General features: G+C 45.9%; 1 protein-coding gene across 1 annotated transcript in view; it reads left to right on the forward strand.

The window, feature by feature from the left end:
- The window catches only part of LOC123045095 (suppressor of RPS4-RLD 1), an 11020-nt gene extending 6187 nt beyond the window's left edge, over window positions 1-4833 (forward strand). The window contains exons 13-23 of the mRNA XM_044468029.1: window positions 155-235; window positions 1443-1529; window positions 1602-1808; window positions 2470-2774; window positions 2845-2931; window positions 3022-3121; window positions 3540-3631; window positions 3743-3781; window positions 3855-3945; window positions 4131-4228; window positions 4302-4833. Of these exons, the coding sequence (XP_044323964.1) occupies window positions 155-235; window positions 1443-1529; window positions 1602-1808; window positions 2470-2774; window positions 2845-2931; window positions 3022-3121; window positions 3540-3631; window positions 3743-3781; window positions 3855-3945; window positions 4131-4228; window positions 4302-4590 (1476 nt within the window). The 3' untranslated portion in view covers window positions 4591-4833. The remainder of the gene's footprint in view (window positions 1-154; window positions 236-1442; window positions 1530-1601; window positions 1809-2469; window positions 2775-2844; window positions 2932-3021; window positions 3122-3539; window positions 3632-3742; window positions 3782-3854; window positions 3946-4130; window positions 4229-4301) is intronic.
- The last annotated feature ends 11236 nt before the right edge of the window (window positions 4834-16069 follow it).

A 16069-nucleotide genomic window follows, 5' to 3' on the forward strand; every position in this document is an offset into this window, starting at 1 on the left:
CTACTAAGAATCTTGCTGAGCTGATTTCATCTGCATCTTTTTCTTTTCCATATGTTACTGCTCTTTCTGAAATTCCTAGTTTTATTCATGGACTGCAGCAAATTTAAGACTGTTTATTATTTTATTCCTGATGTCACATCTTTTTCCATTCAAGATCAAAGATTATGATGACGTACTCGATCTGGAGCTTGATTCCATGGATAAATTTGTGCTGCAATGTTTAGCCTTCTATCAGGTACACAGTTTCTTCCTTCTCATTTGCTGTTCTTAATATCAGAACACAAGCATACTCCGTGATCTGAAAATCTGCAAGCCATGTAAAATGTCAACATGTGAAAGAACATATGTTTTGTTCCAACTAGTACAAAAGCTTCAGCCCCATCCTTCCCTTTCTGAAATCCACATAAGATAACACAGCTGTTACTTATCGCTAACTTGTCAGGCTAAAAATTGCAGGATTTGAAAGGGGAAGGGGTATAAAATTTTACAAACCTTCCTTATCTGTTAAGTTGAAGTCTGTCGAGAGTAATATTCTACCACTAACAACTCATGTATTGTTAGACCTACCAAATTTCCTATCTAGAATTTGATTTACCAGTCCTTTATATTCCAACGTGTCAACCGTCAAATGCTTTGGCAATTTCCCCGGGTTGGATAAAGCGAGAATTTGGACTAGACCTGTTAATCATTCATTATCTTTCGTAGTAATAATATATCGGGGTTTCGAATGAAAGTTTGGTATATTGACTATACAACATTAAGTAAAATATGTCTGACTGATTGGCGTGGCAGGCCACATGAATGGAGCCATACCCAACCAAAAAAGGATATATTATCTGAACGCATTTCAAGTAAATTGTACTAAAACCTGGCCTGCTGTCCTTTTTGCTTTTCCAGCGATATTTACATATGTGGGCCTCTTTGTTTTTTAGAAATTTATTTTTTAAGGAATCGTACCTATACAGGTTATTTGATCTGTAGGACTATTAGTAACCTTATGAAATTTTCCTATGGGCCACTATGCACTCAGTTCCTATGGTGCAATTTAATGCCCTTTGGTTGATTATATGCCACTTTCTAGGATTGGAGAAGGCTAGGCATGCCATTGTAATCCTGCACATTTGGCATCCTGCAAACAAAAGACTTGTAACATTGAATCCAAAACCACAGTGTCTGTTAAGTCATCATTCAGTTTTACAAGGTCCACCTTCTGTTTGTGTAGATTGTAAATATTTATTTGTAGGTATACTTTGCTGCTGTTCTCTTGCAACAACTAGCATAGTGCACTATTGGTATTTTTCTAATGCCTGGCTCAGCTCCAGCAGCTTTTATCAAATGCAAATGTTGTGGCTCTTGGGCAGGTTTTAATATTTACTGACTTGCCTTATACTCTTTTATATTTGTATGCTGACCATGATTTTCTTATGTGCTACTTCTTGCAGAAGGAAATTGCTCTGTACACTGCTTCTAAGGCGAATTTAGAGTTCTCTCAGTTCAACATTGATGATGATGTTGACCCACTATTCAAGGTTAACTTTATCTTCAAATCTATCTTACTATAATCTTTGTGGTGCATCAATTAAATTTCTTTATGGCAATAGGAATATTGGTGCAAACGACTGCACCCAAAAAATGTGGCCGAGAAGGTATATCGCCAACCACCATTACGGATCTCACTTAGAAGTGGGCGTCTTAATAAGCAAGACTTCAAGTTCACAAAGCATCAAACTAGTCTTCTCCTAGCCGCAGATTCAATTGGGAAGAAGATACAGTATAATTGCCGCGGCTTCTTGCCGAATCAACGCCAGGTATCCTTCCTGGAAGTTCTGCAGATTCTGCTTTGCTGCTTCATCATCAAAATGCTGTTTAAATGTTTAACTTATCTGAGATAGTGAGATGGATGTTCGTAGTGCATCATGGCCTCCTTCCTATGCCTTTTGAATCACTAACACTGTCTACAGTTAAGTGGAGTACAATTTTCTTCGAATTGGATGTGACGTTCTTGAAGAGGTTGATGCCAACTGATGGTAAACATTCTTATGAATGTTAAAGAGGGAGTACTTTGTGATACCTCCAATGTCTTTTTTGTGATGTATATACGAGAAATACATAGAACATTCTTGTTGGCAGTATCGATCGAAGATATATATGCCTTGATTATAGAACATACAAAGCTATGCCTGTTGTTTGGTGCTTGCAGAGGTTGGCTGCCGGTGCACTTGATTACTCTTTTTTCTGCTGTACTTTTTTGTCATAGTTCATATTTTCAGAATTTGATCAAAGCGCCATGCCTTGTTTCATTAGAGTGTGTGGTCAGCTGTTTGATATTTGCGCAAATCAGATCATTCTGTTATTTCAGTTCTCCATCCTCGTTTTATAGTTTCTAAATTCATTCGTCAGAGTGTTCCATATGACCATATCCTGCTTTGTCATTGTTCTATTTACTGAGGCTATATTTTCCTTTTGTAGTACTGCATGGCTGGCTTAGCTGCTATTGAGATTGCTCAGAAAGTTTCCAAGGCTTGGCGCTTTCTGAGAAATCCAAAGAACAGTGCAAAGTTAGTTAGGAGAAGGGATAAGCATAACATGAGCGTAAACAGGGGAGGTTACTGTAGCACCAGTACTTTATCCGCTGGATCTCCAACATCCAGTCCAAGTGAGGAAAGGGTTTCGTCTGGGATTTCTCTGTCCTGGCAGGATGTCTATAATATTGCTGTCAAGTGGAGACAGATTTCTGAACCTTGTGATCCAGTTGTTTGGGTCAATAAGCTAAGGTGAGCTAAATACTTGCACGAGTGATCTGTTAAACCATTTTCTTGCTTAACTTCTTTTGTGATGTACCAGTGAAGAGTTCAATTCTGGTTTTGGTTCTCACACCCCATTGCTTCTTGGTCAAGCAAAAATTGTTCGCTACTATCCATATTACCTAAGGTTTGTAGACACTCATGATGTTTTACTTTGCTGTTTGGTTATTTGTGGTCAGCCCCTGATAGTCCTAGCTTATTTTCTTTTACATGACAGAACTTTGGAAGCTGCGAAAACCATCATGCTTGACTTGAAGTATGTCAATAATGCAGAGGATCGTGCAATTTTCCTTACAGATATTGAGAAGTTGAAAAAAGTAAGCTGCACAAGAATATGTTTTGAGTGCCATGAGTGCACAACCATATCAATATTTCTCCTTCATGTGAAGTTTTGGCTCATATGCTTATTAGAAGTCAAGCAAACTAATTGTCTTTTAGTTGTATAATATGTCACATTGGAACTAGTGGAGGATTGCAAGAGAGAAAGAAAGGTTGTGTAACTTCATTACATCTATATATAAACAAATAAGCCAAATTGTGATCCCCAATCAGCTCTAATATCTCAAGTATAGATTTCCGTTTGGATAAATTTTCAGTAGGTACCTAGGAGTTGATTGATTCTAATATTATGCTTTGTTTGTCATGGCTTTCTTCCGCCTTTGATGGTTCAAGTGAGAAGCTTACTATATTATGTTCGCAAACTAACCAGTATTTTCATGATAATAAAACCTACAGATAGAAGTTGCCTCATCATGCTCAGATTTGTACAATGTAGTTGGTGAGACCTATTGGGTTGCTACTAGATGTGATAGTATTGCGTTTCAGGGGTAAGTTGCTTGTCTTTATTCGTGATAGCTCCCGTGCCAAACTGCAGCGAAGTACTTGTAAAGAGCATCATATCTTGTGCTTATTTAATAACATAGCATAACCTCTTTCAGGAGGCGCCTTGAAGGGACAAGGATAACTACTCAAAATGTGTAAGCTGTCTGGACACTTTCTCTTTGCTATACCTTCCTGCTGACCTGCTCACTTGTGATCATGATATTACAGGGGTAAGACAGGATTTGACTTCGCCATACGAACTCCTTGTACACCATCTAGATGGGAGGAATACCAGGAAGAAATGACCGCAGCTTGGGAGGTACAGTTTAGATTTCTTCTTCTGCTTGTTGGTCGCTGGTTCTTTAGTTAGCAGTACCAAATTGCTTCTGAATATGTTGTATCCTGCGATGCTACAATTTTTGGAGGACCTGTTACTTCACATCAGTTGCAATGGAAAGAGTAAGTTATAATAGACCACATTTGCTTCTAATGATGCTTCTGCAGGCCATTTGCGAGGCGTATTGTAGCGACCCAAACCCTACACGTGACTCCAATGCACTTGATGCTGTGAAGGCGGCAATATTACGCATGACATATTACTGGTACCAGTCATAACTTGCAACTCTCGTCTATTTCTCTGCCGCCAAGTGCCAATTGATTTGGGGTAACTTGCAGGTACAACTTCATGCCACTCTCGAGAGGATCATCGGTTGTAGGTTATGTGGTGCTGCTCGGCTTGTTCCTGGCAGCAAGCATGGATGTGACAGCAAGCATCCCACCAGGCGTTCAGGTTGACTGGGAGGCGATCCTGTCCCCGGATCCTGGCACATTTGTGGACGCTGTCAAGCCCTGGCTGTACCCATCTGTAAAAATGAGCAAGAGCCTGAAAGATTATGCGGATGTCAGCGTTGCTTTCGGCACGACAGGATCGGTTGTAGCGGCCTTGACTTCTGCCGACACATAAGTTATGAATATGGTTTCACAAATGATACAGGTTGCTTTGGTTGTTTTAATTATTTTCTTTGTTTCACCAGGCATAAATTCTAGCAGTGCAGTTTGCTTTCGACTTGCAGTTTAAATTATATGCTGCAATATTGTAACTTGAACAATAAACTTATTATTTTTCTATTGGGACAGTTGTTCTTTGTAAGTTGTAACAAATAATGTATGGAACATTTGCTTGCCTAAAGGATGTTTATTATTTCTAGTTGCATGAACTGGGCATGCTTTTCTTGCTTGAAAATGTTTTTTCTTTGCTGGAGATGAGAAGGCTCATGTATTATCAATGATCTGTTGCATATTGCATGTATGGAACTGAGGTCAAGTTTTGTTAAACTTCAAGGGGATGACCTCACACACTCGCGCATGGATGCGTACGGTCTTGCTGAAACACAAACAAAATGTAGGGTCTTGCTGAAACACAAACAAAATGTAGGCAAATCCGCTGCATATCACAGAGTTTGCAACTGAAGGGGCACATGCTTGCATGAGGGTGAAATTCAGATGATTACTGGTCTTACGCGGTAGCAGGGGTTCGCAGGTAGGACCAGCAAGACTCCTGCACATAGTTACGCGGTAGCAGGGGCTCGCACAGAGGAGTACATCTCTTATTCGATTTCATGGCAACGGTCACCACCTTATCTGCTACTGTCGCTGGTGGAACACTTGAAACATGAGACGAGGAGGCGAGGAAGAAGGTTAGAGGCCATGAGAACTGACAAGGAGGAATAAGAAGGCGGCAGCCAGGGATGAAGGAGCACAACCGCAGGTGAAATTACAGTTTGTCTAATGTCAAACTGAAAGTGAGGAATTCCCCAATGGGGACATGGAGAAGGGGAAGATGGTGCCTGGCTTGATGGCTAGCAACAGGAAGCCTGTATTTCATGCGGCTGCACACAGGCTCGAGGAGATGCTGCATTTTTTTTTTTGAAGGGCAAAATTAAACGTTGATGGAAGCTTTGTAGCGGCTACTGGACAGGCTAGAAGCAACATGGTACTGCGAGGTCATGATGGCTCAATCATCTTCACAGCCTACAGGGAGTTACATGCCCGCGAGTGTGCGCTTGAGGTGGAGCTGGAGGCTTGCCGTGAGGGGCTGGAGCTTGCGATTCACAGGACTCCGGTGTCGCTAGTGGTTGAGCTGGACTGCTCGGAGGCAGTGGCGATGATCAATGCGACATCCGGTGACCGCTCGAGGTACATGGTGCACGTGCGAGATATCTATGATCACTGGTGAAAGGGAGATTGTGTTCGGCTTAGAGCATCTTCAGCCGCGTCCCCAACAGGCCCCCTCGGTGAATTTTTAGCGCCGGTGACCGAAAATCCGCCCAGTCGCGCCTCCGGGACCTCGTTTAGCGCCGGTTTGGGCAAATCCAGAGCCGGCGATCCAGCCCCGAACTCAAGCGACCGGGTGTTGCCTGGGGGCGCCGGCAGAAGCGAAAAGTGGCGTCGGGCCGCTTTGTCGGCGAGAGGAGGCCCTTTTCCAGCAGTTTCCTCCCCCCGGCTTCCCTCTCATTCTTCATTCCTCCCACTAAACTCCGCCTCCTCCCTTCCAAGCCGCCCACCATGCCGCCAAAAAAGTACGTGATGTCCCGCGCCGCGACAGATCCCACAGCCGTCGCCGTCGCCCAACCGAAGCAAAGGAAGCCGAGGGCACCGCCATCCAAGCCCCCGGGGCATGACCAACGCCGACTGGAAGGCGGATGTGCAGCGCCGGGAGGCCGTCACCGCCGATAGGCTCAACAGGGCCAAGAAGGCCAGGGAGAGAGCGGCGCACGCGGCGGCCGCAGCGGCGGCGACGGAGCAGGTGGAGCGCGCGGCAGCCGAACAAGCCAAGGTGGCGCGCGCGGCGATGATGAATCCACCCAGTGGGCACGGCCCACACGCGGCCTGGAGCCAGCAAAGCGTCGGCTCCCTGGCCGGTTCTCGTCGTCGCCACACCCATGGAGCACGCCGTCGCCGGGCTATGCCGATGGCGACGTCCACGGTGGTTTCAACCCCAACATCACCTTTCCTCATGGGTGCCCGTGTTGGAAATATGCCCTAGAGGCAATAATAAAATGGTTATTATTATATTTCCTTGTTTATGATAATTGTTTGTTGTTCATGCTATAATTGTATTAACCGGAAACCGTAATACAGCGTGAATACATAGACCGTAATATGTCCCTAGTAAGCCTCTAGTTGACTAGCTCGTTGATCAATAGATGGTTGTGGTTTCCTGACCATGGACATTGGATGTCGTTGATAACGGGATCACATCATTAGGAGAATGATGTGATGGACAAAACCCAATCCTAAGCATAGCACAAGATCGTGTAGTTCATTTGCTAAGAGCTTTTCTAATGTCAAGTATCGTTTCCTTAGACCATGAGATTGTGCAACTCCCGGATACCATAGAAATGCTTTGGGCGTACCAAGCGTCACAACGTAACTGGGTGGCTATAAAGGTGCACTACAGGTATCTCCGAAAGTGACTGTTGGGTTGGCATGAATCGAGACTGGGATTTGTCACTCCGTATGACGAAGAGGTATCTCTAGGCCCACTCGATAATGCATCATCATAATGAGCTCAATGTGACTAAGGAGTTAGTCACGGGATCATGCATTACGGAACGAGTAAAGAGACTTGCCAGTAACGAGACTGAACGAGGTATTGGTATACGGACGATCGAATCTCGGGCAAGTAACATACCGGTGGAAAAAGGGAATTGTATACGGGATTGATTGAATCCCCGACATCGTGGTTCATCCGATGAGATCATCGTGGAACATGTGGGAGCCAACATGGGTATCTAGATCCCACTGTTGGTTATTGGCCGGAGAGATGTCTCGGTCATGTATGCATGGTTCCCGAACCCGTAGGGTCTACACACTTAAGGTTCGGTGACGCTAGAGTTGTTATGGGAAATAGTATGTGGTTACCAAAGATTGTTCGGAGTGTATGAGATCCCGAACATCACGAGGAGTTCCAGAATGGTCCGGAGGTAAAGATTTATATATGGGAAGTCCAGTTTCAGTCACCGGAATAGTTTCGGGGGTTATCGGTATTGTACCGGGACTACCAAAAGGTGTCCAGGGGTCCACCGGGTGGGGCCACCTGCCCTCGGGACTTAATGGGCTGAACAAAGGGTGGGAACCAGCCCCTGGTGGGCTGGTGCGCCCCCCAAGGGCCCAAGGCGCCTAGGAAACCCTAGGGGGTGGGGGCGCCTCCCACCAAACTTGGATGGCAAGCTTCCCCCCTTGGCTGCCCCCCCTTAGATGAGATCTAAGGGGGCCGGCCCCCTCTCCCCTTCCCCTATAAATAGTGGGGGGTGGGTGGGTGGGAGGGCTACCGAACCCTTCCCCTGGCGCAGCCCCTCCCTCCTCCAACACCTCCTCCTCCGTAGAGCTTGGCGAAGCCCTGTAGAAAATCAACAAGCTCCACCACCACGCCATCGTGCTGCTGGAGCTTTCCCTCAACTTCTTCGCTCCCCTTGCTGGATCAAGAAGGAGGAGACGTCCCTGGGCTGTACGTGTGTTGAACGGGGAGGCGCCGTCCGTTCGGCGCTAGATCGGATCTTCCACAATTTGAATAGCCACGAGTATGACTCTATCATTCGCGTTCTGGTAAGGCTTTCGTTTCACGATCTTCAAGAGGTATGAAGATGCACTCCCTCTCTCTCGTTGCTAGCATCTCCTAGATTGATCTTGGTGACACGTAGGAAAATTTTGAATTATTGCTACGTTCATCAACAGTGGTATCAGAGCTAGGTCTATGCGTAGATTCTATGCACGAATAGAACACAAGTAGTTGTGGGCGATGGTTTGTTCAATTTGCTTACCGTTACTAGTCCTATCTTGGTTCGGCGGCATTGTGGGATGAAGCGGCCAGGACTGATCTTACACGTATGCTTACGTGAGACAGGTTCTATCGACTGACATGCACTTGTTGCCTAAGGTGGCTAGCGGGTGTCTGTCTCTCCCACTTTAGTCGGATCGGATTCGATGAAAAGGGTCCTTATGAAGGGTAAATTGCAATTGGCATATCACTGCTATGGCTTTTGCGTAGGTAAGAAACATTCTTGCTAGAAACCCATAGCAGCCATGTAAAACATGCAACAATAATTAGAGGATGTCTAACTTGTTTTTGCATGGTATGCTATGTGATGTGATATGGCCAAAAGGATGTGATGGATAATATATGAGATGTATGAGATTGATCATGTTCTTGTAATAGGAATCACGACTTGCATGTCGATGAGTATGACAATCGGCAGGAGCCATAGGAGTTGTCTTAATTTATTCTATGACCCACGTGTCAATGAGAACGTCTTGTAATTACTTTACTTTATTGCTAACCGTTAGCCATAGTAGTAGAAGTAATAGTTGGCGAGACAACTTCATGAAGACACGATGATGGAGATCATGATGATGGAGATCATGGTGTCATTGCCGGTGACGAAGGTGATCATGCAGCGCCTCAAAGATGGAGATCAAAGGCGCAAGATGATATTGGCCATATCATGTCACTTTATGATTTGCATGTGATGTTTGTCATGTTTACATCTTATTTGCTTAGAACGACGGTAGCATAAATAAGATGATCCCTCATAGAAAATTTCAAGAAAGTGTTTCCCCTAACCATGCACCATTGCGAAAGTACGTTGTTTCGAAGCACCACGTGATGATCGGGTGTGATAGATTCTAACGTTCGCATACAACGGGTGTAAGCTAGATTTACACATGCAAAACACTTAGGTTGACTTGACGAGCCTAGCATGTACAGACATGGCCTCGGAACACGAGAGACCGAAAGGTCGAACATGAGTCGTATAGAAGATACGATCAACATAGAGATGTTCACCGATGATGACTAGTCCGTCTCACGTGATGATCGGACACGGCCTAGTTGACTCGGATCATGTATCACTTAGATGACTAGAGGGATGTCTATCTGAGTGGGAGTTCATTAAATAATTTGATTAGATGAACTTAATTATCATGAACATAGTCTAAAATATCTTTACAATATGTCTTGTAGATCAAATGGCCCACGCTAATGTTGCCCTCAACTTCAACGCGTAGAGAAAACCAAGCTGAAAGACGATGGTAGCAACTATACGGACTAGGTCCGAAACTTGAGGATCATCCTCATAGCTGCCAAGAAAGCATATGTCCTTGAAGCACCGCTAGGTGACGCACACATTTTCCCAGCAACTCAAGACGTTATGAACGCCTGGCAGTCGTGTAGTGATGATTACTCCCTGGTTCAGTGCGACATGCTTTACAACTTAGAACCGGGGCTCCAAAAGCGTTTTGAGCAGCACAGAGCATATGAGATGTTCCAAGAGCTGAAAATGGTTTTCCAAGCTCATGCCCGGGTCGAGAGATATGAAGTCTCCGACAAGTTCTACAGTTGTAAGATGGAGGAAAACAGTTCTGTCAGCGAGCATATACTCAAAATGTCTGGGTTGCAGAATCGTTTGTCTCAGCTGGGAGTTAATCTTCCAGATGACTCGGTCATTGACAGGATCCTCCAGCCACTCCCACCTAGCTACAAGAGCTTTGTGATGAACTACAATATGCAAGGGATGGAGAAGTCCATTCCTGAGTTATATTCAATGCTGAAATCAGCGGAGGTGGAAATCAAAAAGGAACATCAAGTGTTGATGGTGAATAAGACCACTAGTTTCAAGAAAGGTAAGGGTAAAAAGAACTTCAAGAAGGACGGCAAGGGAGTTGCCGCGCCCGGTAAATTAGTTGCCGGGAAGAAGCCAAACAATGGACCCAAGCCCGAGACTCAGTGCTTTTATTGCAAGGGAAATGGTCACTGGAAGCGAAACCGCACCAAGTACTTAGCGGATAAGAAGGCCGGCAACACCAAAGGTATATGTGATATACATGTTATTGATGTGTACCTTACTAGCGCTCGTAGTAGCCCCTGGGTATTTGATACCGGTGCGGTTGCTCATATTTGTAACTCAAAACAGGAGCTGCGGAATAGGCGGAGACTGGCGAAGGACGAGGTGACGATGCGCGTCGGGAATGGTTCCAAGGTCAATGTGATCACCATCGGCACGCTACCTCTATATTTACCTACGGGATTAGTTTTAAACCTCAATAATTATTATTTAGTGCCAGCTTTGAGCATGAACATTGTATCTGGATCTCGTTCAATGCGAGATGGCTACTCATTTAAATCCGAGAATAATGGTTGTTCTATTTATATGAGCGACATGTTTTATGGTCATGCCCTGCTGGTCAATGGTTTATTTTTACTAAATCTTGAACGTGATGTTACACATATTCATAGTGTGAATACCAAAAGATGTAAGGTTTATAATGATAGTCCCACATACTTGTGGCACTGCCACCTTGGTCACATTGGTGTCAAACGCATGAAGAAACTCCATGCAAATGGACTTTTGGAGTCTCTTGATTATGAATCAATTGACACGTGTGAACCATGCCTCATGGGCAAAATGACCAAGACTCCGTTCTCCAGAACACTGGAGCGAGCAACCAACTTGTTGGCAATAATACATACCGATGTGTGCGGTCCAATGAGCGTTGAGGCTCGCGGTGGCTATCGTTATGTTCTCACCCTCACTGATGACTCAAGTAGATATGGGTATGTCTACTTAATGAAACACAAGTTTGAGACCTGTGAAAAGTTCAAGGAATTTCAGAGTGAGGTAGAGAATCAACGTGACAGGAAAAATAAAGTTCTTACGATCAGATCGTGGAGGAGAATATTTGAGTCACGAGTTTGGTACGCACTTAAGGAAATGTGGAATTGTTTCACAACTCACGCTGCCTGGAACACCTCAGCGTAATGGTGTCTCCGAATGTCGTAATCGCACTCTATTGGATATGGTGCAATCTATGATGTCTCTTACCGATTTACCGCTATCATTTTGGGGTTATACTTTAGAGACAACCGCATTCACTTTAAATAGGGCACCGTCTAAATCCGTTGAGACGACACCGTATGAATTATGGTTTGGGAAGAAACCTAAGCTGTTGTTTCTAAAAGTTTGGGGATGCGATGCTTATGTCAAGAAACTTCAACCTGAAAAGCTCGAACCCAAGTCAGAAAAATGCGTCTTCATAGGATACCCTAATGAAACCATTGGGTATACCTTCTACCTTAGATCCGAAGGCAAGATCTTTGTTGCCAAGAACGGATCCTTTCTGGAGAAAGAGTTTCTCTCGAAAGAAGTAAATGGGAGGAAAGTAGAACTTGATGAAGTACCGCCTCTTGAACCAGAGAGTAGCGCAGCTCAGGGAGATGTTTCTGTGGTGCCTGCACCGACTGGAGAGGAAGTTAATCATGATGGTCATGAAACTTCGGATCAAGTTGCTACTGAACTTCGTAGGTCCACAAGGGCATGTTCCGCACCAGAGTGGTACGGCAACCCTGTCCTGGAAATCATGTTGTTAGACAACGGTGAACCTTCAAACTATGATGAAGCAATGGCGGGCCCGGATTCCAACAAATGGCTTGAAGCCATGAAAACCGAGATAGGATCCATGTATGAAAATGAAGTATGGACTTTGATAGACTTGCCCGATGATCGGCAAGCCATAGAAAATAAGTGGATCTTTAAGAAGAAGACTGGCACAGATGGTAATGTGACCGTCTATAAGGCTTGGCTTGCGCTAAGGGTTATCGACAAGTTCAAGGGGTTGACTACGATGAGACTTTCTCACCCATAGCGAAGCTGAAGTCCGCCCGAATCATGTTAGCAGTTGCCGCATTCTATGATTATGTGATATGGCAAATGGATGTCAAAATGGCATTCCTTAACGGTTTCCTTAAGGAAGAATTGTATATGATGCAGCCGGAAGGTTTTGTCGATCCTAAGAATGCTGAAAAGGTGTGCAAGCTCCAGCGCTCCATCTATGGGCTGGTGCAAGCATCTCGGAGTTGGAACATTCGCTTTAATGAAACAATCAAAGCGTTTGGGTTTATGCAGACTTATGGAGAAGCCTGTGTTTACAAGAAAGTGAGTGCGATCTCTGTAGCTGTTCTCATATTATATGTAGATGACATACTATTGATGGGAAATGATATAGAACTTTTGGAAAGCGTAAAGGCCTACTTGAATAAGTTTTTTTCAATAAAGGACCTTGGAGAAGCTGCTTACATATTAGGCATCAAGATCTATAGAGATAGATCGAGACGCCTCATTGGTCTTTCACAAAGCACATACCTTGACAAGATATTGAAGAAGTTCAATATGGATCAGTCCAAGAAGGGGTTCCTGCCTATATTGCAAGGTGTGATATTGAGCACGGCTCAATGCCCGACCTCGACAGAAGATAGAGAAAAGATGAGTGTCATCACCTATGCCTCAGCCATAGGGTCTATTATGTATGCCATGCTGTGTACCAGACCTGGTGTGAACCTTGCCGTAAGTTTGGTAGGGAGGTACCAAAGTAATCCCGACATGGAACACTGGACAACGGTCAAGAATATCCTGAAGTACCTGAAAAGGACTAAGGATATGTTTCTCGTTTATGGAGGTGACGAAGAGCTTGTCGTAAAGGGTTACGTCGATGCTAGCTTCGACATAGATCTAGATGACTCCAAGTCACAAACCGGATAAGTGTACATTTTGAATGGTGGGGCAGTCAGCTGGTGCAGTTGCAAGCAGCATCATGGCGGGATCTACATGTGAAGCAGAGTACATGGCAGCCTCGGAGGCAGCACATGAAGCAATCTGGATGAAGGAGTTTATCACCGACCTAGGAGTTATTCCCAATGCGTCGGGCCCGATGACTCTCTTCTGTGACAACACTAGAGCTATTGCCCTTGCCAAGGAGCCCAGGTTTCACAAGAAGACCAGGTATATCAAGCGTCGCTTCAACTCCATCCGTGAAAATGTCCAAGATGGAGACATAGATATTTGTAAAGTGCATATGGATCTGAATGTCGCAGATCTATTGACTAAACCTCTTCCACGAGCAAAACATGATCAACACCAGAACTCTATGGGTATACGATTCATCACAATGAAACTAGATTATTGACTCTAGTGCAAGTGGGAGACTGTTGGAAATATGCCCTAGAGGCAATAATAAAATGGTTATTATTATATTTCCTTGGTCATGATAATTGTCTGTTGTTCATGCTATAATTGTATTAACCAGAAACCGTAATACATGTGTGAATACATAGACCGTAATATGTCCCTAGTAAGCCTCTAGTTGACTAGCTTGTTGATTAACAGATGGTTGTGGTTTCCTGACCATGGCCATTGGATGTCGTTGATAACGGGATCACATCATTAGGAGATGACGTGATGGACAAGACCCAATCCTAAGCATAGCACAAGATCGTGTAGTTCGTTTGCTAAGAGCTTTTCTAATGTCAAGTATCATTTCCTTAGTTCATGAGATTGTGCAACTCCCAGATACCGTAGGAATGCTTTGGGTGTACCAAACGTCACAACGTAACTGGGTGGCTATAAAGGTGCACTACAGGTATCTCCGAAAGTGTCTATTGGGTTGGCACAAATCGAGACTGGGATTTGTCACTCCGTATGACGGAGAGGTATCTCTGGGCCCACTCGGTAATGCATCATCATAATGAGCTCAATGTGACTAAGGAGTTAGTCACGGGATCATGCATTACGGAACGAGTAAAGAGACTTGCCGGTAACGAGATTGAACGAGGTATTGGGATACCTACGATCGAATCTCGGGCAAGTAACATACCGGTGGACAAAGGGAATTGTATACGGGATTGTTTGAATCCTCGACATCGTGGTTCATCTGATGAGATCATCGTGGAACATGTGGGAGCCAACATGGGTATCCAGATCCCGCTGTTGGTTATTGGCCGAAGAGATGTCTCGATCATGTCTGCATGGTTCCCGAACCCATAGGGTCTACACACTTAAGGTTCAGTGACGCTAGAGTTGTTATGGAAAATAGTATGTGGTTACCGAAGGTTGTTCAGAGTCCCGGATGAGTTCCCGGACGTCACGAGGAGTTCCGGAATGGTCCGGAGGTAAAGATTTATATGGGAAGTCCAGTTTAAGTCACCGGAATAGTTTCATGGGTTATCGGTATTGTACCGGGACCACCGAAAGGTGTCCGAGGGTCCATCGGGTGGGGCCACCTGCCCCGGGGACTTAATGGGCTGAACAAAGGGTGAGAACCAGCCCCTGGTGGGCTGGTGCACCCCCCAAGGGCCCAAGGCGACTAGGGTTGGAAACCCTAGGGGGTGGGGGTGCCTCCCACCAAACTTGGGGGGGGCAAGCTTCCCCCCTTGGCCGCCGCCCCCCCTTAGATGAGATCTAAGGGGTCGGCCCCCTCTCCCCTTCCCTTATAAATATTGAGGGGGGGGGAGGGCTGCTGGACCCTTCCCCTGGCACAACCCCTCCCTCCTCCAACACCTCCTCCTCCTCCATAGAGCTTGGCGAAGCTCTACAGAAAATCCACAAGCTCCACCACCATGCCGTCGTGCTGCCGGAGCTTTCCCTCAACTTCTCCTCTCCCCTTGCTGGATCAAGAAGGAGGAGAAGTCCCCGAGCTGTACGTGTGTTGAATACGGAGGCGCTGTCCGTTCGGCGCTAGATCGGATCTTCCGCTATTTGAATCGCCACGAGTACGACTCCATCATCCGCGTTCTTGTAACGCTTCCATTTTGCGATCTTCAAGAGGTGTGAAGATGCACTCCCTATCTCTCGTTGCTAGCATCTCCTAGATTGATCTTGGTGACACGTAGGAAAATTTTGAATTATTGCTACGTTCCCCAACAGCCCGGTCCAGCGTGCGCCCTCGCCCACGTTCGCCGGCGTGCAGTACCCTCCGTACACGTACTCACCGTCGGACTACACAGCTTCACCAACGCCGCCTCTCCACCATGGCCTCTACTCGCAAGCCTCCTCCTCGTCGCATCTTGGCGACGTTGACTCGACGGAGGCCGACATGGAAGACATCATCGCAGCCGGCTCGGCTGCCGCCGCCACTTCCCTCGAGTTCACTACCCAAGACGACTCGATTGATCTCGGTGACATGGACGCCGGGCTCGACTACGGCGAGGAAGAGCCAGAGGAGGAGGAGGAGGAGGAGGAGCCGGCGCCGACGGGGAAAGGCAAGAAGAAGAAAGTGTCGGCCAAGACCGACGAGCCACACATCAAGTGGGCGACCAAGGAAGATGAGTGCCTCGCTGAAGCATGGAAGGTCTCATGCCTCGACCCGATCACCGGCACAAACCAGAACATCGAGATGTATTGGGACCGCATCAAGGCCGAGTTCGACAAGCGCAAGCTCGTCGACCCCTACTTCAAAGGCGTCCACATGAAGCGTCGGTCGAAGGCGATGGCGAACCATTGGGGGCTCATCCAAACGGCGTGCAACAAATGGCATGGGATCGTCGAGGAGGTCGCGACTCGCCCGGAGAGCGACACCAGCGTCAAGGATCAGGTATAGCACGTTGTCCTCACCCT

Source organism: Triticum aestivum, chromosome 2B, assembly GCF_018294505.1.
Source record: "Triticum aestivum cultivar Chinese Spring chromosome 2B, IWGSC CS RefSeq v2.1, whole genome shotgun sequence".
Classification (NCBI taxonomy): domain Eukaryota; kingdom Viridiplantae; phylum Streptophyta; class Magnoliopsida; order Poales; family Poaceae; genus Triticum; species Triticum aestivum.